This window comes from Melopsittacus undulatus, chromosome 11, assembly GCF_012275295.1.
Source record: "Melopsittacus undulatus isolate bMelUnd1 chromosome 11, bMelUnd1.mat.Z, whole genome shotgun sequence".
In the NCBI taxonomy this organism is placed as follows: Eukaryota; Metazoa; Chordata; class Aves; order Psittaciformes; family Psittaculidae; genus Melopsittacus; species Melopsittacus undulatus.
The window spans coordinates 2,376,615-2,402,648 of record NC_047537.1 but is presented as its reverse complement, the minus strand read 5'-3'; the positions used below and the strand labels follow the sequence as shown (position 1 = coordinate 2,402,648).

The 26,034-nt window shown below is 42.6% G+C and overlaps 2 protein-coding genes across 3 annotated transcripts in view; one reads left to right on the top strand and one right to left on the bottom strand.

Annotated features, from left to right (window-relative positions):
- RABGAP1 (RAB GTPase activating protein 1) overlaps nt 1-18,618 on the bottom strand; it is a 67,143-nt gene extending 48,525 nt beyond the window's left edge. Inside the window, exons 1-8 of one of the 2 annotated variants that reach the window (XM_034067464.1) lie at nt 18,553-18,618; nt 11,475-11,676; nt 5,386-5,620; nt 4,661-4,865; nt 4,145-4,319; nt 3,648-3,805; nt 1,155-1,265; nt 458-524 (exon numbers count right to left, since the gene is read on the bottom strand). In XM_034067464.1, coding sequence (XP_033923355.1) covers nt 458-524; nt 1,155-1,265; nt 3,648-3,805; nt 4,145-4,319; nt 4,661-4,865; nt 5,386-5,620; nt 11,475-11,624 — 1,101 coding nt within the window. In that variant the 5' untranslated portion in view covers nt 11,625-11,676; nt 18,553-18,618. Of the gene's footprint in view, nt 1-457; nt 525-1,154; nt 1,266-3,647; nt 3,806-4,144; nt 4,320-4,660; nt 4,866-5,385; nt 5,621-11,474; nt 11,677-14,358; nt 14,435-18,552 lie in introns of those variants that run through there. The other variant, XM_005146287.3, reaches the window with a different exon arrangement.
- A 67-nt stretch (nt 18,619-18,685) lies between these two features.
- On the top strand, nt 18,686-25,936 carry ZBTB26 (zinc finger and BTB domain containing 26). The gene is made up of 3 exons (XM_034067827.1): nt 18,686-18,746; nt 18,994-19,074; nt 20,454-25,936. Exon 3 carries the CDS (start codon nt 20,464-20,466, stop codon nt 21,778-21,780), a length of 1,317 nt encoding a protein of 438 aa, XP_033923718.1. The 5' UTR covers nt 18,686-18,746; nt 18,994-19,074; nt 20,454-20,463; the 3' UTR covers nt 21,781-25,936.
- The last annotated feature ends 98 nt before the right edge of the window (nt 25,937-26,034 follow it).

Below are 26,034 nucleotides of genomic sequence, written 5' to 3'. Positions count from 1 at the left end.
AAGAATAGCATTCTCATGCAATCTTTGGTCTCCTTGCTGATAACACAAAAAAGGCAAATTAAAACTAATTGTTGTATTTATATGTGGTATGAATATCTGTCTAGTGAGACCTGAAGACCAATAGCTCATTTTGGAAGTGACCACCTCGCAGGCAGCTTTCAGCTCACAAAGAGTATGTGAGATCACAGGCAAGTACTCTAGAAACAAACACTTTCCCAAGCTTCTTTTAAGCTGTTCTGGAAAATTCCAAGGTAACCCAGTCATTCTGGCCTCATTTTGCATCATTCAATCTCTGAATGACATTACTTGAATGGTAAAGTATTTAAATGCTTTAATTATGAACTTAGGGGATGTAGTTTATTGCTCTAATACAAAAAAACATTAAACCAGAACACTCTTACAAGCTGCTGAACTTGTAAACCTGGTAGAGGTTTCACATGTAATGAAAGATACTTACCAAATCTAAAAGGTGCATGTCGCCGCTCCGAACATCCTTCCCACGGCTGAGGAGGAGGCCAAAACATCTGCAAAGCCAGGCAAATACAAACCATTAACATTCCTTAGCTAAACATTCGCTGTCATACATCACAAACAGCCCATGAATCCAACAAGAAGTCAACAAACACTGACATCTGAAAGCAGCACGAAGCATGTCAAACAAAACAATGTCAAGCCAGTATTAAAAATGCCAAGCAAGCTTTCATGAAGGTATTGACAATGTGATTTTACAGTAGCCTGGGAAGTTGTTCAATTATCTTTGCAAGAACAGATAAAACAGACACTGCTAACAAGAGTTCCCCATCCCCAGGACAACTTGGCCTGCATCCTTCTTCCCTTCATTTTTTTTCCTTTGAGGGGAGACACATTTACATAGAAGCTACCCTTTGATACAGACAAGAATCAGATGAAGTGCAAGGACCTGTCTTTCATGGTTTCAATTTGCAAAGACTTTTGGTCCACAGAGGAGTATTTCACTTCACCCTCTGGTTTACCACAGTCCTGTATTTCATTTCAGACTTAAAGCCTGGCAGAAGCTGTGTCTCTCCTCTGCAGCATGAGCAGCACTAAACCATCAGCAGTCAAAACCCACTCATTTCTAAGCAGTGAAAGATTTGATCAAAAATGTAAAGAAGTTTTAAAATCAATGAACTTACCTCTCAATAGCAAGTTCTTTATTAGTGGTCTGTTGGACGTAAATCACTATCTTCTTATCGATTCCTTGGCGGAGTTTAAAGCATTGCCTGTCCTTGTCTTTGGGAACCGCACTGTTATTTACCAGGAAAGGAAATAAAAACAACTCAGTGTCATTTATCTGTATCCCTTGCATGAACCAAAACCACCATCAGATCTTCTGTGAAGCCAGCTTCTTACACAAAAGCACTCAAGACCTTTCTTCCTTGCACACTGCAATCAGTGACATGAAAGAAACAGCAACATAATTAGGTGATGTTATTTTATCATCATTAGGTGAAAACCAAGGACATTTTGCTTTCAGAACAAAACCTGTGATTTTATACTGCCTCGTGTAGTGATGTGAGACTTCCAGCAGCATTTCAAGGAAGTTTCTAAATATTGATTCCCTATGTAACCTACAAGTAGGAGCTGTTAAGCAATTACATGTATTGCTTTCTTCCACCAGGGAGGTAACTGCTGAGAACATAAGCCAACAAACCAGAAAAGTGCACCAACCTTTAGACTATTTCCCCTATTTTTTTCTCTAGAGCCCTTTCTAAATGCTGCAAAAAGAGAAGATAAACCTAATTACACCTAAATGCCAATATGTACACTGAAGTTTTAGTATCAGTATTCCTGTTGAGCAGCACAGCTACACTAAATACTGGACAAATTCAGCTTCTTGGGCTTTGCCTTTCTTTGTAAGTCAACTGCATGTTCAGTTTTCCCTTGGATATAAAAAAAATAATCCTTATTTTATTTCAGACTTGCAAACTGTGCATTATTACCCCCAGGAGCTGCAAAATGGACTGTGAAGTATTGCCCATAGTTTAACACCTCCAATAAAATCTGGGTTTATTTTCTGTCAGCAGGTGCTAGTGCAGGCCAGGGAATGGCAGACTGCCTTGAACTGTCAGCAGGAGTTTTGTCTTCAGGGCCAGGACAGAGGATTTACACACTTAGAGCCAGCACATGAAGTCAGACCTCATTTCCCCAGCATGACAGAAATGTATTAGTAGTGACCCAGGGTGACAAGTGAAGGTAGATGAGCTAAGACAGGATCAGGTACTTTAAAGACTGAGATCAGAGCCTGAGTATGTGGAAAGTGCTCTCCCAACTTCCAGGTGAGCACAGGTCTGCACGCAAAAGGTCATACAAGGATTAGTGTCAAACTGACAAAGCTTGTTACTTGAACTAAAACCTTTACTATTTAACCAACATCAGTAGGATTCTGCTTAGCTGGAAGCAAAATCCACTTTCCTTCACCTTGTATAGAGTAGGTACATAGCTTTTAAACAAATGCCCTGCTCCACTCCTAATGCAAGTGGATTTCTGTGGCTGAAAGAGATCTTTGGATACATCTCCACAGCAGAGGCTAAGGTTCATCCTACAGTCCGAGCTGGCCAGGATGGAAACAGTTCTTAGCAACACAACTTCTGGAAGCCATATAAGCAGCAAATCCTGGGCTGACTTACACTACCTGCACTGCTAGGGCCATGCTGGCATTGGTACCAAGCCAGAAAGACTAAACTTCACAGGGTGTATCACAGCGTGCTACTTTTACCTGCTGTGCACCCCAGTGGCCACTGTCACATCCAAGAACCATCAGTATCTTTCAGGACCGAACTCAGGCCTGAGACAATTTTTTCAGTTTCAGCACTTAAGCAGTCCTTTGGAGTGCTGAATAAATACTGGATGATTAAATGGGATTTATTTAATAAGTAAAAATTGAACTGGATGTAAATCCAAGAAGAGAAAATTCTCTGAAGCTGTGGCTAGGAGCCAATGTGCTCAACAAGTCAGCGTATTTGGCAGACATGCTGTAATGAAATAAAGACACTTCAGCAATTACAGAACACTATAAATGGTCACATAAAACATGAGGGCACTGTGTATAGGCAAAGCAGAAAGAAAAACCAATTTAGCATTAACTATAAAAGGTCTCTTCAGAAACCAAGGTTATCCACCACCAGACTCCATGTGAAAACAGCATTAGCCAATACAAGATGAAAAGCTGCTCTAATACTCTCATCCCACATACACCCACTTGCTGGTAACACCTGGTTTGCAGGGAGGGAGGGAAGAGGGAAATAATAAATTGAGAACTTGGTCAGAAAACAGAACCAGTTAGGAACAAGATTTGTTCATACAGCTTTACTGACACTGATAAAGAAACACTACTTTACAGATCAGAACAGGCAAGTATTTTAAGGAAACGGATCATAGCAAACCCAAGAAGAACTGATATTAATGATCTTAGATAAATATGAATTCTGCCTTTTCTGCTTTCAATAACTATTTGTCAGAGTTTCTAATTTTCTCTGTCTTCCTTCATGAGGCTTTATTAAAAGATTCCTTTAAATTTGAACAGGAAACTTTCAAAAAGGGGACTTAGGGACCACTTCAGACTCTCTCTATTCGCCCACTTTCTAACAGAACCAGATGCTGTATGCACAGAAAGGAAGAATCTCTACCTGAAATAACCTTTCCCATCATCTTCTTTGATTTCCAGTGACACGGAGAAGGTGAAAATATCACTGTCTGGAGTCTGGGGGGTGGCAATGGCTGAGAGCGGCGTTTGTTTGGCGGAGCGACGGAAGGCAGTGGCAAAGCTGTACAGTATTCGGCTCACCTGCGTTTAGACAGCACCAGAGAGAGATCAGAAAGCTACAGACATACCAGGTGCAGCAGTTGAACCTACCTGAATTTTCACTAAACAATAGAATGAGAAGGAATTGTAGGAAAATAATTCAATTTTAGCATCTTTAACTGCTTTTCTACACTTCTTAAGAGGATAAACTATTAAATGTGCATTTCATATCTGAGGTTTCTACAGTTATCTTAACTTGAGGTAGAAAAAAGACAAAAGTGATTAATTACACTATTTCTAAAGTGCCTGAAACACTTCCCTTTCATTTCAGTAATAATATTTACATGTATATAATCATCACTTGACAGAATTTCAACTTACAGCCTCTTGGATTTCACATCTGAAGACATGGATCCTGAAGAGTTCTGCATTGTAGTGGCTTTCAGTGAAAGCAAAGCAATCACTTTCAGGGGTCCCATCATGCCCTCGTACACAGAAAAGGATTTTATAGATTGGATAATTTGCTATTTCTGTGTTTGTCTGAGGATCTAAAAGTCTGTTAAAACAGAGAGAGAAAAACACACACACACAAAGCTTGCACCTTTAGAAGAATTATTTCAACCAGATATTAACTTGCAAGCTTTAACAATTTCATCACTACTGGAGAAAATACATCCCAATGAAGCTAACTCTTGACTGTCATTTACTGTGAAGTCTGAGCAGAATAATTACATTTAAATTGAATAGCATAAAAAAGCACAATGCAACAGACATTTGCACCTGTCATTTCCCTGTAGTTTTCAGGGCTTTGCCTTCAAAAAGCTACACTAACATGCAGCAGTGGATAGACTCATCCCTTGTCCCTGCACACAGAGTACCCCCAAGCAAGCTTCGTACCTCACTGTTCCTTCAGAGACATTAGGCACTGACAGGGTCACATCTAGAGAAATTTGGCACTGGCTTCGTAAGATGGACATCATTCTGAGGGCTTCCACTTCACTTCGGGGAGCATTCACAGAGGCACAGCCTAAGTAGGTGAGCTTGCTGAAAACCACGCTGTCCTCATCTGTCATAGGTGTAAAAGGGCTCAAATCCTCACAGTCTAGGGTGAGACACAGAGTTGAACGTAAGAAGCAAGACAAGGTATATGGAAATAAATTATCAAAGATTGACTCATCACTAAGTTAATGACAAAAGTGTTAAAGAAAGTCAGGTCAGGCCAAAATACTACAGAAAAACCCTGCCTGAGGGTGAGTTACTGACAGCAGAGAGCAGCTCAGCTATCCCAACTCTACAACCAGTTTGCTCAGAGGGCCTCATCTAAGAGTGCACCAATCTTCATTACAGCAATAAGATACACAGCTGAGCTAAACAGACTGATATTTTATACAACCAGGCAAGTAAGCATAATATTTCTGCAGTAACAAGTGCTTTCAGAAGAGAGGCCAGTTCAGCATACATTAACTCCTGCATCACACAACCTGGCATTTACTGCACTAGGTGATTACAATGGGAAAAACACAGAAAGGGTGGTGCACACGCCTGTATCTGAATTCTCATTCCTTTCCCCACAAAAAGCTAGTCCACAAGATGCCAGCAGGCATTTCCCTTTTATTTCTAACCTCCCTGGGATGGTTTCACTGGCAAACTCATTTCTGGTTTCTGGAGTCCTGCCACCGACACTGGGTTAATGGTAGAGGATGCTGAAGCTTCCAGGACAACAGGTTCGTCCCCATCTCCATCAGTTCTAACTTCATCTCCATGGTCCCGGTCACTTGACTGATCTTCCATGAGTGGGTCCATCAACACGTCTTCAAGCTCCCTCTGCAGCTGCTGTTCGCTTCCATTCCCCACAATCTAAGAGCCACAAAGAGAGTTGGGACACAAAAAAGACTGTTCAAATGGAAAAACAAACAAGCAAACAAACCAAACCCAAACAACTCAGGCACAGGGTCACTCAAATGACTTATTCTGCCAAGCAAAGCAGTAGTCAACAAATATAACCCAGTTAAAGCCGTAAACACAAACTGCAATATGCAAATGCTCACCAGCACAGGTTAGATCATCCCTGCCTTAACAACTCAACAAGCTCAAAGGAGGAGTTTTCTAGCACTGGAAAAAGTGAGATTACTTTCAAATTAGGCTTTAATCACCAACTACAAAGACTACCTTGTGATAGGAGAAAGTTACAGGTGTCCACAGTACAGTGGTCTATATTAATTCTCAGAATAGTACCAGCAAGGGCTAAAGATAATTAAGTATGGCACACAGTTAATGGGAAAGATTGCAAGGTTTCATGGGAAGAGAAGAATCTGGAACAGGATTATGCCATCATGCTGAGGAGAAGAGGAAGTGTTGTTTTATTTCCTAACACTTATCTACAGCCTTACTTTGCACTTATTGAAGTCAACATGAAAGGCACAAAGCAACCTAAATGGTGTGAAATGAGGTCCTAAGGTAGAAAGAGAATGAAGACATTAATTTCAGGAAAATCTTGGATACTGTATCTAAGGAAACTCTTTGTCCATTCCTCTGCAATGGGAAGTGATTGATGCTTTACATAGTTCAGAAATCAAGCATGGAAATGGAGTTACAGAAGTATTTTGCCAGATGGCAGTCAGAGAAAGGTTCTTGATTCCAACACTTCAGCTGCTGTTGGTTATTATTGTTGGCACCAAACCTCAACCCTAGGAGCAGACATGCATTTCTGTATCCTTACGTCCCTGTAAGCTTACTGACTTCAGATACTACATTCAACTTAATCAAATCCAAAATGTGCAACTTCCCCAAGCTCTTAAAAAGAGTAAATGAAATCTTAGTAAAGAAAAAATTCCTTCTTATTTTTAATCTGTAAAAGAAGACACTAAAGAAAGAAAATGGTTAAAATCAGAAGGAAGAATTCTGTCTGCTCTGTGATCTGCCCATAACACAATCGCAGCACTGCAGCAAATTCCATCTGCCTCAAACCCAGCATCTCATAGGAGAAAATTAAATTATCTTGAAAGTACCTGAAGCAATGGCCAAGGTTCTTAACAGTAAATAAATCAAGCTGAAGTCTGCTAAGACTGCTGGAATAATGCTGAAGCAGATACAGGACACCTTTGTGCACATGGATGAGCTTTGCAATTAATTAAGTATATCATAAGCAAAACATCAGATGTCACTTAAATATGTGTATGTGCATTTCCACAGGCGTGTCTCAGGAGTAATTACAGCGAGATCAGAGGTTTCTCAGCCAAGTCACAATTCTCACATATGGCCATTTTCATTACATCCCCAAAGACAAACTTCTCAAGGAAGAAACATGGAGTTTACTGTCTTCTTTTCCACACTCAGGCCCACAGTCTCCAAATAGTTACCGGTATCTGCAGCCTCTATCTACATTGCATTAAAGATGTAAACTACATATTAGTTTTCTGGTTAATAGACAAGAATATTAACAAAGAACAGAAACGTCTGATCTAGAATTACTCTAGAACAGGGGAGAATACAATTATTTAAGTCCCAGATCCCTGTTCTTCAGGAGAAAGTAGGCAATAAAATTAAATTCACAGGTAATGAAAAAAATCACAAGCACAGCTGATCCTTTAGGCACCTTTAGATCCTTTATGTCTCTCCTTAGGCAGGAGAGACACAAGAAAAAAAAAGCAATAACCTAGTGACTGTTTTACTGCTGAATCTAAACAACAGTAAGAAAACCCCGTGAGAGGTTTATGCTCTTAAACCTCATGCTCAAACACAAAGTAGTTTTTCAGTATAGATTAAAATATATCCATGTGCTATATGGGATCATGTGCCTGAGTATCTGCCTTACTCAGCTGTACCTCCACAGAAGTATCAACAACCTGTAACTAGTTACAGGAATCCACAGATTTCTATTTTCCTCCCAATAATTTTAGTATTTATTTGCATGATTCATCAGGGAGACAATGAAAATCTTGCACTACCATCAGTCAGCAGAGGTATAATCCTTTTAAACATGAAGTTTATTATTCAGGTCTTTGCAGCCATTCACCAGGAAGATGATGATGATGGAAGATGCACTGTGGTACTTTACTGTACACAGTTTATATGCTTTGCAACAAAATATGATGAAGCAATTATGATGTCCTGCCAGCCCTGCTAAAGACTAGAGCAGGGCTCGGAGGACATTGTAATATATATATACATATATATGCCAATATTTCATATATATTAAAAGCCCTAAAGTAACTTCTAGTTTACAGGGCCTGTTTTCTATGAAACTTGAAGTTAAAATTCATTCTGGCAAAAACCTGCATCTTTCATGCTTTTGCTCACAGAGGAAACAAGGCCTATAAATACAAACAAAGATCTAACTTGATGTCAAAGTCTGTTATGCAACCATGGAAATTCACCACATTGTGGCAATGGTGCACTTTAAGATATAAATTGAAATGATGCTGCAACCCCCAAGACCATTAAGAGGAGGAATGACAGCATGCAGAACTACAGCAGGAGTGAAGACTAAACAAGGTGTACCTAAGAAATGCTTCATGTAGGTTTGCTCAAAACAGAGGAAAGAAACCATTTGCCCTAATCACTGTTTCCCCCACTTCTCACAAACATTAAAACTAATTTTACTTAACCTTTAAATAGGATGTAGCAAACTTCCTTTACAGGCACATTGGGGATTTTAGAACTGTAGTTTATTCCCTTCCCTGATGCATGTGCTACTGGCCTCTGCTGTGAGAGGTCTTGTACCGTGTAGTTCAAGAACTACTGTCCTACAGTGTGTTCCAGAAGGAAGGCTTTCATAAACCCAGCTCAGTTCCACTGACAGCAAGCAAATGTAGACACAGAAACAATACTGGAAAGCAGAGTCAAGCAGCAAATGATATTTCCAGAAAACAATCACTAACAACCCCTTTTGAAACGGAACCAAGTATTTTGGCATGAAGAGAAAGCAAAAACACCTTCATGGGTTATCACTGACAGAAGAAGAATACAGCTCCTGATTGCTTTCAGAGTAAGTCTTTCTCTACCTGGACTTGAGAAAGACCAAACAAACAAAAAGTGCATTAATTCAGTCCACAGCACTATTACTTAAAACTATGGCAGATAAAGCTGAAATGAGAGCCTCAGGTTTGATGTGCAAATTTCACAGCCCTTCACCTTCAGCAAACACAAGCCTAAACTTCCAGCACCATCTTCAGACTGCACTTAGCAAAGGGAAGAGCCTCAAACTGCTTTTCTAAAGAAAGAGAACACCAAAAAAAGACACCTGAACTCATTTTCTGCTTTTCTTAGTAGGCACATCAAAGCAAATGGGGTTTGACATATGCAAACAAATGAACTTTGTTATAAATACCAAAGCAATTGCTTCTTCCTGAAAAACTCAGCCTATTTGTACCTGTGAAACACACCACCTCAGTTCTCATGCTGTACTGTTAATTTTACATATACTACTTAAACACTTAAGACATCACAGCAGCAGTATTTTTACATACCTCTGACAACCTTCACAACTCCACTTATCCATGCATACAATAAGCAACCTAATAATATACTAAAACTGGGTACTGATGACTATTTGCAAGCTGAAAAAAGAGATACCAAGAACAAAGCCATATTCTACAGTAGTATGTCTCTTTTCTTGTAAAACACCACCAAAAGAATTTCTGTTCTTAAGAACACCTAAAAAGTCCTCCCATTTTCTCTGTTCACAGTTTTTTCACCTCCCTAAAGAGAAGGAAGGAGGTTAACAGGAAGATCCCTGCATGGGAGAATTCAGAGTACACACTGACTGCTTATCTAAGGTGTAATGTTTCCATGAATCACTCAGATTGCAGCCAATAACCAAAGAGCACATACTCTCAAATACCAAATACCAAAAGGCTCAAGGTGAATCACCTTGTTCAAGGATTGTGCTCAGGCTTGGCACTAAATTCATAAAGAAGCTTATCTTTAAGACCTGCAAAGCTCTGTGACATTCAGTGCCAAATCAGGGAACAGCATAACTTTATTTTACAGTTGTTGACAATCAGGCAGCAGCAGCACTGATGTTCTTCCTTCCTCATCAAGAGGAACAACATACCCATAGCCAGCATTTATAAACCACTTTGGAAGTAAACACGTGAGGAAAACTTAAGGAGTGAGTTTGAAACTGATTATGGATACTCTGAAATAGTTGCAAGCTTTATGAAGATGACTTTATACACAAGTCTCTCCAATTTCTTTGATTGTATTAAAGATACAGCGTGCCATACAAACACTGCAGGACAGCCACAAGGCCATCATCAGACCAGCAATACAAACAGCTCCCACGTGGAGCAAGAAGTGCTGCAGACTACAGCATTTCACATTTCCATATTTTCTTTGGGAGTAACAGGATGGAAGGAAAGTTGACCATGTCTGTCTCTTGGGGTCTCAAATGATGCATCACAACTTTGGGAGCTTATTATGCACACTGCCACATAAGCACTCAAGGTACACACCACTATGGAGTTAAGTGTTCATAGCTGCTGGTATTTGCAGTATGTAGAAAGACAAGTGTGAGATTACAGACTTTCAGTGGGTTTCACAGATCACCAAGCTCATTGTTCAAGAGAATCTCAATTTATTTTTAGATGATCCTATGATGTGAAGTGGCAATCTTCTGCAACAGCAATAAAACATCAGTGAACATCCTTGCCAGATGAAGCAAAAGTAAGATCTTGAGACTCTTAACAGAACTAGCTTCAAGTCCTACATAAAAGAGAACAGCCACTATAATGGTACATCTCGACCAGGACTCAAAGGAATGCAAGAAAAACAAAGCACCTAAGAGGTAAAAGCAAGATGAGCAAAAGCATCAAGAAACAATCAGTAAAGTCTCTGTTATAACGGCTGCTAAGGAAAAGAGGAACCCTCAGCCCAACAGGCAGAACATGTGATTTCTTATCATCCTTAAAGACATTTTCAAGACATAGATGTGACCATAGACATCAGCCACATGGTGATGTTATGGTGGAGTATCTCTTTCTATCTCCCACAAAAAACATACTAACTTGACTTACTCCAGCAAAGATCAGGTTTTCAACACATTAAAATGATGGAATTTGGAGTGAGCACCCTACTTGTGTCACTTTGCTTAAAGATTGCTGGAATACAAATTGGGATGAAAGATTTTCTTTTAGTAGCAAAAAAAGAGGAGGAAATAAAAAAAGAGAGTGACAAGGGTCTCTTTTCAGAACAGCACTTTCAGAAGTGAGATATCAATGCCCTTCCAATTCACACGAGCCTACCACACAGGCTTGTATTCTCAGCTTCTGCCAAGTTGTTAGTTATAACTACGCTTCCACATTTCTTAAAGAGAACATTTCACATTGGGGAAAACTTTAATATATGATTTAATTAACAGCTATGGTCAAATCAAGCGTATGTTAATACTACTTTCTATCTGAAAGCTGTGATGAAATCACAGTTCCAAGTTCTTGACACTCAGTCAGTCTCTTTCATCCTAAGCACTTCATGAAGGATTCTTCAAAGTGGGAAAAAACCCCACAGGTAGTGATGGAGAGAGCTCTTACTCAGAACCTAATTACCACCTCTGACTTCAGCCATAGTAATGCAGAAATCATTGGCAAAATTGATTCCTGAATAAGTTCTTCCTTTTGTCAAGTTTTCCACAATAAAGAAGTCCCTCTTTAAGCTCTCTATGGTTAGTTTGATTTAGAAGAACAGGGAACAAACTCAGGTTATTGATTCTTACCTTCAGTCCTGTTTTTTCATCATCACTACCATTATTTGTAGATGGTGTTTCATCCCCTTGCCTGGAAACCAAGACAAAATCTTCACTGTTAAGAGTGGATACCGAGTCTGAAGAGACACTGATTTTTCCAACAGAAGCCTTGTCATCCATGACTTAAAAAGGAAGTTCGATTCATGAATGAGATTAAATATGTTATAAACTCCTGAAAAACAAAAACCATAAAAATACTTATATAAAACTTCATGCTAAAATGCTCAAACGTTTCTTTGCAGAAACCTGCTGACTAGTTATAAAAGGTAACACATCTGACAGCACCACCGAGTTACAACTCCTCTGTCAGCGTACACTCACGGTCCTGCTTTGATTTTGCTAAGAAGCACGCTACTGTCAGAGCACTGGTTTCCACAGCTCACAAAAGGGAAGTTAATAAATCTCTTTGGAGTATTGCATGATTATGCCAGGCACCATTTTCTACACACAGCACAAAACAGTCCCTTGGAACACACACTATGCTAGCTGACAAAGGACTTGTATTAAAGACAGAACTATGAAGTTCATAGAATCATAGAATAGTTAGGATTGGAAAGGACCTCAAGATCATCAAGTTCCAACCCCCCTGCCATGGGCAGGGACACCTCACACTAAACCATATCACCCAAGGCTTCATCCAACCTGGTCTTGAACGCTGCCAGGGATGGAGCATTCCCTGCCTCCCTGGGCAACCCATTCCAGTGCCTCACCACCCTAACAGTAAAGAATTTCTTCCTTACATCCAGTCTAAACCTCTGCTGTTTAAGTTTCAACCCGTTATTTACTCTCTTCAGATAATGTCTGCCTTCACCTACATTAACACTAAACTTATTTCTGTAGCTATCAGAGCTTGCTGTATGCTGCAGTCACCCTCTTTTCCCCCAAAACAAGACTTAGATTCTTAATATTTTGTGGTAAGGATGCTCTAAAACAAGGAAATATCTATGCTGAATCTTCTGTACTGTAAGGAACAATAAAAGACTTCCAAGAAGCAGGAAGAACAGCGTTAGCTGGATCAGTACAGAGAAACAGAGCCAACAGAGGGTTTTAAAAAGCTGGAGCTGGCACTGAGAGGCATTGGAAGGAAGGAACAAAAGGTGAAGTTCAGCTGCACACCTTGAACTCTACAGCACAAATTCTCAGCACCCATGGCTCAAAACAGACTTCATGATAAAAATGGGTGATTACATTTCCCAGAAACCCAAATATACCCTTATCACAACAGCTCGGATCTTTACATGCTCCCAGGCATGACCAAACCCAAGTGCTTTTTCAGCCTCAAGTTCTGCCTTGCATTGGTGGAGGAATGTCCCCAACCTGGCTTCCAACACAGCAGCCAAACAAGAGAAACCTGGCATAGCCACAAGCATGGCTCATCGCATTCCTCACTGAACCAAGAACAATGCACCCAAAATAGCAAAGCCTGCTTTTATTTCCATCAATACCCTTCTCTGCACAGCCACCAACATGACATGAAATCTGCCAGGAGGACAACAATTCGTTTTCCCTCTGGGTTACTTTTAACCTGATTACCAACCAAGTTGCTTCCTGAAGCATGTTTCACTGGACAACTGAAGCAGTGTGCAAGAGGAAGGAGGATGTGGGTTGTTTGTGGATGTCAATCCAGCTGTGATTATTTGGTATCATTTTCAAAAGTATGTGAGCTAGTCAGGTATCCTTTGTAAAAACATTTTATGATCCACTGACTTTCAATGAGAATTTACTGGCTGAGAAACATAGCTATTTTGAAAGGTTTTACTCACTGTATGTGCCTATCAGGTATCACTTGTGTGTATCTTAGAGGTAGGGCAAAGTTGCCATTTTTAAAGATGTTTTTGTTTATAGAAGTCATACTAAAACATTTCTACAGAAGTTCCCTATTGCACCATCTATATAATACACAGATCACTTGAAAATAACTACATGAAATCTACTGAAACAGAATAAAAATAAGCTTCAAACACTTAATAGCCCTTTGGCTTTATTTTCATTCAAACAGTACAAACTCATCTGTCACACTAAGGCTGGGTAGAAGAGTGGGCTTTGATCACAAGCATCTGTAAAGATCATCTAGGCAAGGATCAATACAGCTATTTATTTTGGTGTAGTGCATCTGTCTCAAAATGCTAATTTCACCTATTGCCAAAGTCTATCAATCTGACACCTTTCACCAACATTAAGTCCAAATAAAGAAGCAGTATAACATGCTTTTGCGTGTTATACTCTTTTTCAATAGCGTGGTTTAAACAGATGCCACACTTGATTCCAGAGCACAGCCTAACCCCTGCAGTAGTTTCACAATACAGAATTGCAACAGCAGAAGGTCTCAGCTTTGCCAACCTTACATTGAGCAAAAATCTCACTGACATTACACAAGACAAGACAGCACAAGAAAGGGACAATGTAGTAGAGTACTGTAAGAAGCTTTTGTTTATTAGTGATGTATCAGCAAGCAAGGCTCAATTACCCAACCACTGGAATCAGCCACTGAGGTTCACGGGATTAATGCTCAAATAGTTGAGAGCAAAAGCAGCCTTAAAATGCCAAAAATGCTGAAGCACTGCCTGAAGTTAACCAAAATCCCCATCCCCATACTCTGTTTTGCATGCATTTTATTTCCTGTGTTCCTTGCTGTCACTTTGTTCCATGCAGCTTTCCACAGGATCACTTTATCTGGATCAGAAAACTCACAATGGAAGAATCAACCAGAGAAGGCTTATGAGCTTGTTAAAATATGGGCCAGCCTGGAAGGACACACATCAAAGACCAGCAGAGCAATTAAGCACACAGGCTTATGACTTCTCTGGAATCAAAAAGCAAGAACAGCAGCAGTGACAGTGCTCTTTAGTAATACCTCCAACTTGTTTAAGAGCTGAAGCTTTCCATTCTCACGGTTCAGAGAGGCAGGAGAGAAGACCCCATCCAAGTGCAGATCTCAGAAGCCACAAACATCCCTTACAAGGAAAGAGACTTTGGTTTGTTTCAACATAAATAAAATATGAGCTTTTGAATTCAGTGTAGTTTAGTTCCTGACACAAAGCTACACCACAGTAATGTAGTTCTATGCCTGCAGGTGTCTTTACACCTCGAAGGGAGGGAGCGTCTAGGGAAAGCGCATACTAAGTGGCAAAGTTTTAACCACTTATTTCTTTGCTTGCCTGTGTCATTAAATGAGTGTCCTGGCCTCTCCCCATACAAAAGACCATTAGAAAAGCTTAAAAATGAGATTAAAATCCTAAGTACCCATGCAGTTCACCTTCACTGCTGTTGTTTCACAATGTTACAATGCGAGGCCAAGAAACAAACTAGCTTCCTAAAAGATGTTTTTGTTTAATCTTTAAAGCAAGCATCAACCTGCCTTACTCTCGCTGTCCAAGATAATATGCAAAGGAACACCATTCACCATGCTAACATCTCACGCAACTGGAAAACAAAACCTATCAAAGTTCAAGATTAGTTCCTTAGCTTTACAGAATATTTATCTTTTACTTTCCTATCCCCTTCCAAGTATTTGGCACCTGACCTGCAACCTGTGATCAAAATTTTCCTTGCAAGTGTTGCCGGAATGAATTTAAAAGAGCTTAAAGCAAACCAGAAAACCTTCCATTTTATATTACTGTAAGAGACTGAGGCTTGAATGCCACCTTGAGACCTGCACAAGTGAAGCAAGGCACTTCTAACTATGGTGGCTCTGACAAGGGGCACCCATTTTCCACTGTCTAAAATACCCACAGCCACATAAAAAAAGGCCAGAGGGTGAGCTGGAATAGCAGTGTTTCAGCTGTGAACTTCTTGGACTGTTTAAAACAGCAGTTACCTTTAAGTCAACAGCAAATGCAGCACCCTTTGCCTGAATTAAGAGAGGAATACAACACAGAATATACTTAAGTTTGGGGTTTTCAGGGCAGAAACGAGAATAAGTATGAGAACAGGTATGCAAACTACAGAGAAGAGATTCCCCCTTCATTCATATCTTTCTCAGCTTTTGTTCTCCAGCTGCAGTTCCTATAGCAATTCCACAAAGTTACAGTATATCTGATGAAGAATGCACCAAATACAGCAGAACAATACATCAATATTAACTACATTACTGAGGAATAGCAGTAACAAAAGCTACCTTGAACAGCAAAGTCATAAAGCTTGGCATACAACATAAACTTATATCCTTTAGCCCCTAAAACACAAATACACTAAGTATATTATTATGGAAAACAAGGAGGTGTCAGACAGCACTGAGGTGATCGATTCAATGCAAACTGATTCACTGAAAAGAATGTATGTTCTGTTTCTATTCCCCTGGCTTTATGCAGAGCTTAACAATGATATCCAGTACAGTCCAATTTACACACACAAAGTTCTACTTTCCTACTTCTCATCATTAGCATCTTAGTGTGGGTGAAGAATGGAATTTGTAGCCAAGTTCAGAAGCTTTACAATGCACTTTACAAAGCTGTGGTATGACAAATAAGCCAGCACGCTTTAGGACTCTAAGGTCTTTAGTCTTTGACATCTGTGATTTTTTTACCTTGACAATTCACATAGTGCAAGCTGATTGTTTTACAGGTACAGCCCGAGTCCTGAAAATACCCTGGAAAATGCTACACCATCATTCCAAGTGGTGGTGCCAGGTGCTTCCATCTGAGCAGCATAAGAAATGTCAGAGCAAAAGTGATGTCACACTGAGACACGTGGGAAAGGAGCTGTGGTTTGACTCTTTCCAAACACATACACATCACCTGTACTTTACTGCAGCTTTGGGGGGATGGACCAACAATGCAAGAAAGATCAATCACTAACAACCCCTTTTATTCCCACATATCACATGATTAGTCTGAGCAATCATGTTTGATCTTTACCCACCTTCCCTGTGCAACACATGCTCTCAAATGCAGTGGGAAGTATTCTGCACTCAAAATGCAGCAAGAAAGCCAGTGGGATATTGCACATGAAAATAAAGACTGGGATGACTAAAGAGAGTAATGAATTAAAAATAGCAACTACAACACTAACTTTCCTGTTCATTTTAAAACACACTGGCAGCCACACATGTTCCCACTAACCTCAAAAGCCAGACAGACAAAGAGACAGCATTATTTAGAGATAATGCTGCCTCAAATTTCAGCCCCTTTCTCTTCTCAGGAGGAGTGAAGTGCCAACCTCAGGAAGCTGAGTGAATCCCTAGACACTTGAGTGCAACACCAGAGTTAAGATAATGCAATCTTTGTTAACTACCCTTAGCAATTCACAGTTATTGCTTTTAATCTCCATTTCAACTCTCTGCTCAAAGGATAAAACTCTGGTTTTTAGGCTCTTGGAATAAGCAAATTCCCCAACCTCAGAAACACGCAGCAGGTCCTGGGAAACCATGCCTTATAAAAGAAATGCTGATGGTGCCTGAGCCAGTCCGTCACTGGAATGTCACTGGAATGAATTAGCTATGAACGGATGGTCCATCCACGCTCAGCGCCTGCCGCTCCATCAGGCACATCTCTGAGCTGCCTGCACAGGGGAACTGGGACACGCAGAGTACAACACAGGCTGGAGCCTGGGATAAAGGCAGTGAGTGCAGCCAGAGGCTAAACAAACTCCTACCACGATGTCTATGTACTTCTGGAGTTCCTCCCTCATTAGGATTCAAAAAGAAACAGTGTTTTGCTCACCAAACAGAGCACTTTCAAGCTATACTGAAAGAACTGCAAAAGGAGAGTTGCATTGGGTGCATGCTACTAAATGCTGCCTGCACTGGATTAGAAGAACAGAAGGAAACCTGCTGCCAAGCTCCATTTGTTAATTTGTTTACTCTGTACACAAAAATAAGTTTGCTAAGGTCCTTGACCTTTAAATGGCTAAGTAGAGGCCTTCAAAAAGAATACAGTGTTTCTGTAATTTAATCAGCAATGGGGCAGTCTATGCAGTTATACGTTTTCTAATAAACCTGCCCAAAATCTCAAGAAATCCCATCAAGTTTTGCTTTAACACAACCTGTAAGTAGAACAAAACGGGGGATATGCACCACACTGTAGCTGTATAACAGTACAGGTAAGCACAACTTCAACTTGTATTTAAGAAGTAAACATGGTCTGTTCTCTCTCCAAACCTAAGTACTTTTGCTCCTTCTCCTCCTCTCCCACGGCATGCCCCGAGCAGACAAAACTACACAGACAAAAGGCCTGTTTCTACCAGCTCGATTTTGACTTATTTTTTCCGTGGTGGGTGTTTTTTAGCGAACTTAACACAGCCTATTTGTTTATACTGAATTTTCACCCCTGACACAATCAGCCCTTAAAAATTATCTTCTAAGGCCGTTTTAACTGAAGCAAACGTCTCCTTGACAACAGGAAGGAAAAAAAACCCGAGAGGAACACCGAGTTTGTGGGACACACACCAAGTAAAGCCCGCTGGACGCAATGCAATGCCGTATTTTAGGATCCACCTAGAAGCAACAGGCATCAACCAACGCAGCGGGGCCGCGGGGAGGGAAGCGGGTGCCCAGCCGGTAAAACCAGCGGCGGTCCTGGAGGAGCCCAGTGCGGCCCGGGACCGGACGGTATCGCCGTCGGAGTGAATTCGGGAGCGAACCCGGAGGAGTCCCAGTAACCCTAGTGGCTTCACGGCCGAGAGGGCCCTGGGAGCAAGGTGGGACACCCTTGTCCACCCATGCGGAGCAGAAGGGGCTGGAAGGGACGGGCCGAGCCCGGAGCTCCCCACCTGCCCGGGACCCAGCCCGGTAACCCGGCAGCGCCCGGCCCTGTGCGGGCCGGGGGGGAATCACGGCCGCGCTCCCACTGCCACCCGCGCCGATGCCGCGGCCCCGGCGGGCGGAGAGGACAGGGAGCGAGACGGAGACACGACCCGGGGGGGCAAGGGAAGGGCACGCCGGTACCGAGGTGCAGCAGAGCCCCCACCTCCCGCTCACCGGCCGGGGGCAGGGAACGGCGGAGGGACAGCGGCCGCACGCACCTCGCGGGGAGCGCAGGGCAGCGGCGGGGAGGGGCGGGCGGAGGGACCGGGCGGACGGGACCCCTCCGGCAGCACGAGCCCCACCTACCCCGGCCGCCGCCGCCGCCGCCTCCCGGTGCCGGGCCTGGGCCACCGCCGCCGCTGCCGCCCACCACGTGACCGGGCGGAGGGGGCGGTGCCCCGCCGGGCACTTCCGGGTGCGGGGCGGAGGGCGGCCGAGCGCTTCCGGCGGCCGAACAATGCGGTTCCGAGTCGCCGTCCTGGGCTGCGGTGGCGGTGCCTGTAGGTCCCGGCGGGCTGGCGGGGCACGGGCGGCGGCCCCGGAGCGGGGTCCGGAACGGGCCGTGGCTGCCGCCGCCCCCGCCGCCGCCGCGGGCCGGGTCCGCAGAGCTGCCCGGCCCGGCCGAGGGCGCGGCGGGCCGAGGGGCCGCCCGGGGGGCGCGGCTGGCGGCTGGGCCCGAGCCGGCGCTGGGGCAGCGCGGCCGCAGGCCCGGGCGGCGGCTCACGGAGGCTCTCCCCCCCTCTCTAGGTCCGTAGCCGGAGGCCGCGGCGTGCGCTGCGGTGGGAGCGGCCGCGGGTGCCAGCGGGGGGACGCGGCCCGGCGCTGCAGGTACCGGCTTCTGTCTCTCTCCTTCCCGAGGGGCTGGGGCTGCTTCGTTTTCGGGCGCGGTTTTGAGCACGGTTTTGAGGAGGTCTTGGGGTCTTTTGATCCCGTTTTTCTCCTGGAGATCAGCAGTAGTGGGAAGTGAACTTGAGTCGGGAGACTACTTCATGTAGGCTCAGCAGAACTGGTTGTACTGCAGGACGGTGCTGCCCCTGCTTCCAAACTCTCTGGGGTCCCTTGGGTTTGAGGGTTCCTGAAATCCTGTTGCAATTTTGTCACGTTGTACACTGGAAGATACGGTTGATGGGCTGGGGTGGTCAGGAGGTCGCATCTCTGACTGATGTCTGATCAGCAATGTGCAACAACCCTCCTTGTCAACAGATAGTCCTAAAAGTATTTCTCTATGAACCTTTGTTATGTGAACTCATGTTTTCCTGTTGTATACACGGAGCTGACATCTCACGCCCCAAGAGAGCAGCATCTGCTTTTATCTATAAACTTCAAAGCTTCTGCTCAGGCTTTGTGTGGTGCTTGTAAGAGGTTTGAGGTCTCAGTTTTGCTTTGCTTTGTTACTTTTATCTCACCAAATCTTGCATCATTTAGTGTCTGTGATTTCTCCACTTCCTGCAATCCCAGCTCTCTGGCAGGATTGCATGAGCAGTGTTTCATTGAGAATCAGTGTAGCCTCAGAAAAACCCTTAAAAGAACTGTTGAAAGTCCAAAGATTAATACTTGTTTGGTGGGAGAGCCACCATTCTTCATTCCAAGTACTGTCAAACGAGAACAAACTTCTTGGAGGAGTGATCTGCCAAAGAAGTCAAGAAACAAGACTTCCTACATTGCCTTAATATACAGAATGGGGATTCTAGAAGCACAATTCATGTTAAGAGGGGTGTTTGTATGTCTGGCAGGTGCAGAGTTCTATCTCGCCTTGAATCTATTTGAATCAATGAAAGCTCTTTAGGTATTAAAGGGAATCAGAAACCAAAAGCTAAAGAAATGTCATTGTTATATAGTAAAGACCAAATCTCTGAGGAGTGTGGCTGCTAAAACTATTGCCATGGCTTCCCTTTAAATTCCAAACAAATAGTGTGGTAAACATCATAACTCTTTAGAATACAGCTTCAGGAGAATTCCTGCCATAGCTCCTCTACTTTATAGCCAAGCTGCATTAAATGAAAAAGAGGTGAAAGCTATTGTAAGGACGTGTAAACTTGATAGTCTTTTTCTTCTTTTAACTTGTCACATGCTTTAGTGTTTATGTAGGATGTAATATCTGATTAAACACACACTTTATATTATTGCTTTAGACCTTTCTAAGTTGCATTTTAGAAAATGAAAAAAGTTCTCACTTAGTGTTTTTTTTTCTTGCTGCTTTTCCTCAGGTGTGCCAAAATGTCAGAAAGATCAGATATTCTTCACTTCAAGTTTGACAACTACGGGGATTCAATGCTACAGAAAATGAACAAACTGAGGGAAGAAAACAAGTTTTGTGATGTCGTGGTTCATATAGATGATGTTGAAGTTCATGGGCATAAAATTGTATTTGCTGCTGGCTCTCCCTTTTTACGAGATCAGTTCTTACTGAATGACTCCAGAGAAGTAAAAATCTCTATACTGCAGAGCTCGGAAGTGGGGCGGCAGCTGCTCCTGTCCTGTTACAGTGGCATTCTGGAGTTCCCTGAAATGGAGCTCGTAAACTACTTGACTGCTGCAAGCTTCCTGCAGATGAGCCACATCGTTGAGCGATGTACACAGGCCCTCTGGAAGTTTATAAAACCGAAGCAGCCGTTGGAGAGTAAAGAGTGCGAACAGCAAAGCGACTCCTCTGAGCTGAAGGAACATCAAGGTGATGACGACTCCCTACAGCAAGATTCACCTTGTATCCAACCTTCCGAAGACAGTATGGATATGGAGGATAGTGATATTCAGATCATCAAGGTAGAGTCCATTGGGGAGGTAACAGAAGTCAGAAATAAGAAGGATCAGAACCAGTTTATTTCTTCTGAACAAACTGCGCTGCATTCCTCAGAGCCTCAACACTTTCTTATCAACTCCACTGTTGAAAACAGGGCAAGTGAAATAGAGCAAAACCACCTCCACAACTATGCCCTTTCCTATGCTGGCAATGATAACATCATTCTGGCCTCTAAAGATATGTTTGGGCCCAACAACCGAGGTATAGACAAAGGTCTCCAGTGGCATCATCAGTGTCCAAAGTGCACAAGAGTATTTCGGCATCTGGAAAACTATGCTAATCATTTAAAGATGCATAAACTATTTATGTGTCTGCTCTGTGGCAAGACATTCACTCAGAAGGGCAATCTCCACCGGCACATGAGAGTGCATGCAGGCATCAAACCCTTCCAGTGTAAGATCTGTGGGAAAACGTTCTCTCAGAAATGTTCCTTACAGGACCATCTCAACTTGCACAGTGGGGACAAGCCCCACAAGTGTAACTACTGTGACATGGTGTTTGCGCATAAACCTGTTCTGAGGAAACACCTTAAACAGCTACACGGTAAAAACAGCTTTGACAATGCCAATGAAAGAAACGTTCAAGACATAACAGTGGACTTCGATACATTCACATGTAGCGCTGCTACAGACAGTAAGGTCTGTCAGCAAGCTGATGCAAGCCAGGTACTGGATGCAGGGAAACTGCCTCAGGCTGTGCTTGGTTTAAGAAATGATAGTACCTGTGTCAATTGAGCAGTTAAAACCAGCCCATTGCAGAGATCATGACTGAGGAGCAGACAGCTGGTTTGGGCTCTTACCTAGGCTAGTGGTATGCCCTGAAAGGTAATGGATGGATGGAAGGATGGTGGCAGGTTGGATTGCAAAAGCTGGCAGGTCTCCAGCCACCATTCTTAGTTTTACTTGATATTTTCTGTGAATAGCAATCTTCCTTCAGGTTTCTGTCTGCGTCTCTACTGTGGATTATGGGGTTAATTGTTTAATTTCTCACTGATTAGGAGACTCAAGACTAACACCTTTTGAAAGACTGTTGCTGTGGGCTGCCAGTAAACCATCTGCTGTACAGTTAGAGGACTCTGTGTCTGGGCAGGTGGAGCAGAGAGCAAAGAGGACAAGTCTCTGAGATAACCCAATTACTATTTTTTTTTAATCACTGGATAACTGAAAGCACTCCATATAGTTAAAGTTACCTCTTAAAATTACCTTTCTCTGGTCTTATCTCCAGACCCCTGCAGTTGAAATGAAGTATTTTTGTGTCACTCTTTTGCCCTTTCTAAACTATTTCAAGGAAATTCTGCTGTCAGTCAGTGCTATCTTAAAAGCTCTCAGGGTTTTTAACCTCAACATGCATTATGAAAAGATAAAACCCTAAATGATTTGGCAGGGTTAGCTGGTCATTGCATAGAACTGTTCAAAATAAGAAGAAATGGCAGCTCTGGAATGTGAGAGGCTGGTGCCCCGAGTGCAAGTGTGACCTGTGTCTTACACTCTCATACCTGGGATTTTTAAAGGGCACTTACCAGTGTATGTACTGACTGAGACAAGCTAAACACTTCAAAACTAAAAATGATCACTCATCTTCCATAAATTTTGCATCACATAAACCACAACAGCTGTTAATTTTAGAGCAAAGCTGGAGTGGAGAAATACTGCTTTTTAACACTGTGAAAAGAAACTGTTTTCAAAGCTGCAAATGTATCAGAACTCCATGCCTTGCTTTTTTAGTTCTTGTATATCTCTTCTTAATAGCTAGTAAGGGGCACATGTCAGTTAACTTGGAGAAAAGGAACAAAAATACCTGCCATAGGAATGTTAACAACAAACTTAATGTTTTTTAAAGTGCCCTGCATAGTTCACTGCCACTAATGTTTTACAGAGCATAGAATGAGGTATAGGTAGCACAATTTCCATAGGTTAATATAGCAGCTGTAGCTGTACTCAGCAATACCTCTTGTATACCGCCTTAAACATCAAATGTAGCGGGAATGGCATGTTAATTGGGATTCTGGGATTATACCGTATTACTTCTCAAAAGTGCCATGGAATTATCCGCATCCCAGTCAGGCTGAAAGTAATTTATGAGGGACACCATTCCCAGTAGAACAACACTCTATTACACTGAAGTGTAGCATAAACTAATAATGAACTGGCTGATCCTCTGTAGAGAACTGCTGTTTGTATTTGGAGTAAGTATTTTTTCCAATGCAGCTCTTTTCTACAAGGTTTGCATGAGGCTGAGATTATGCTTCCTACCTAAAAGTAGTACTGTTTGTGTGTTTGAGTGACAGGGTGGGGGTGAAAGGCTGCTATTGTATGGTTAAAAATGTTAAACAGGTATGACCAAAGGTGTGTTAGAGCAAAAAATGGTTTGTATGTAATTATCAAAAGCTTGACTTGATCTTCAGATCCATGTGTGTAAAAGCCAGGATTCCCTTACATAGGCATTACACTGATGGACGTTAATGTTGCAGAACGTTTTCAGAAACCCACATAGGTTCAAGTGGAAAAGCAAGGTGATTCTGTGAATCAGATTTTGCAGTTGTGTTCTTAAACTACTGTACTTGACTGTTACATGAACTGTTCCATGGACAGCTATGAAGTAAGCAATGGAAATGGAGTCAGGGCATTACATCTTTGAAGTTGTAGCAAATATATTTAGTCCTAAAATCTATTTGGATCTTTCAAAGGGTTCAGGTTCCTGGGGCAGGAGGTTTGCATAGGAAGAGAAACTGTTTTTCCTCTTAAAGCCATCTGCTTTCAGAATTGTTTTGAGCTAAAACTGAAGGTGATGGTTGCAGGTGACACTTGCATTTTCTGTTCAGGCAGAATCTTCTGTATTGTGCAAACATTTTGATAATACATTACTCACTATATGGAAATAAGCTATAGCATTAACATCAGAATGAAGATAGACATGGAGAATAAGAGCTTGCAGAGCCAGGTCAACATGCTGTAAGGGATGACTGAACAATCTAACCAGATATGAATATGGATGTGGTAAAGAAAATGGTCTTCTGCTAGAGAAAGGAGTAAAACTATACAAATGCCAGGAAAAGTGACAGCAAAATGGATGGTATTGAAAGCTTTGTCTTGGAAGTTTGTTGGGGTTTTTCGTGGAATTACAAAGCTGTAATCTTATTGTAGGGAGAATACAGCTTGTTGAAGCTGATACGAAGAGACAAGGGAGTTCCCTAAGGAATAAAAAAATGATTTGGTCAAGATACATAAGTTTTCAGTCCACCTTGTGCTGTGGCAGTGTCAACATCTGAGAAGGCTGGGACTGCATTCACTGAAAAGGCTGCTTTGGGGTCATTTGGTGAGACCATGGCAGAAGTAAATAGGAAAAAGCAGAAATGCAGAAGACTGCTTCTCCAATGAAAATGGACACATCTGTTGGATGAACAGTGACTTCTGTGCTTTTGGCCTGGCCAGAGGGTGCAGGCTTATAAACCTCAAAAAGGTTTATGCAGGAGATAGTTGTGTGACTCCAGAAACACTGGAGATCTAAGAGAGCAATACACTGATGACATGGTGCAGAGCTCACTGGTGGCAGAGTTCATGTAAAACTTGCCCCGATAAGGAACAGACAAGTGAAGAGTATAGGAGATGTATTAGAGCAGAAGAATCTTGCTAATGCTTCTCTGAATTGCAGATGAAAATGGAGTGAGAATTATTTTAAATGAAATACACAGAGGCAGCTTGTTTTCTATAGAATAAGATGAACTTAATGGTCCATGTATGTAAAATGTTGTCTTCATTGCAATGTTCCAGTTAGTGAAAGACTAGATCCGTTGGTTGTTGCTACTGATGCTGCATATTCAGATGAGGACTATGGCAGTTATCATAATCTGTGTGTTAATGTGTAGAATACTATTTGCTGGTAAGTGGATAGTCTCACAAGTTACTGTGCTGTACAACTTCCTGCATATTCTAAAAATAACTGAAGTCTATTACAAAAATATTTTAATAACTCTTTGAATATATTAGGTTTGGGGTTTTTTTATGTTGGCATTTAATTTATTTATTTTATGTAGAAGAAGAAAACCATAGAACTGTTAGGTTTACCAGTGGTTTAGGCTCACCACTTCTCCAAGTGGTGATAGCTTGTGTAGCATGTGTTCCTGCAGCTTCTGGTGCAGCTGCAGAGCCTCCTGTATAGATCAGGGATGAGTATTTATTTTTCTTTTAGAAGACACGTTTTGCAAATTAGTAAATGATAAATTGAAGTGTCAGTCTTTTTCTAACCTAGCTTTTTGGCAAAACTTAGCTGCCCGCTGGACTTTTGATGGAATAACTTCATTGTGTGGGGCTGATTTTGGTTCTGGAGTCATTGGGAGGAGTAAAGGCAAGGAGGAAGTATCGAGATGTGATACAACCTAAAACTGTCGAGAGAACTGTAAAGTCATGTTTAATCTTGATTTTTAAAGACAAAGGGGGGAACGCAGGTTCTCCTGATGTGGTAAGGGTTGAGAAGGTAGAATGGACGTTTTTCCTTGGAGATTGTATAACCGAAGGACTGAGCATTAGCTACCTCTGCAGTGACTGGGCAAAAGTCTCATTCTACGCGTTGTTACCAAAGCAGGCGGTCGGTGGCTGTCGGTAGCTTCCTCCCGCGCTTGGGGGCCGGGGCAAAGCCTGCTGCTCTGCCCGGCGCTGCGCCTTTCCCTCGGCCCGTTCTCGCTGATGGCGCCCGCCCCGGGACCGGACGGAGCCCCCGGTCCGCTGCTGTCCGAGATGCCTTACAGGGGCGGCAGCCCGCGGCGCCCCGGGCCCGTACGTTGCTACCTCTACCGGACGTTTGGCGAGGCGCGCCCCGGTGTCGGCGCGGTGTCCCCCGGCGGCAGCCGCTGTAGCAGTGCCAACTCTCATAATAAACGTGCTGCTAACTCAGTCTCCCGCTGCCTCTCATTGCTCACCGCGATAACGGTACCGGGCGGGGGGGGAACAGGAGGAAGGGGCGGGCGGACTGGAGTGAGCTGCGGCCGCTGC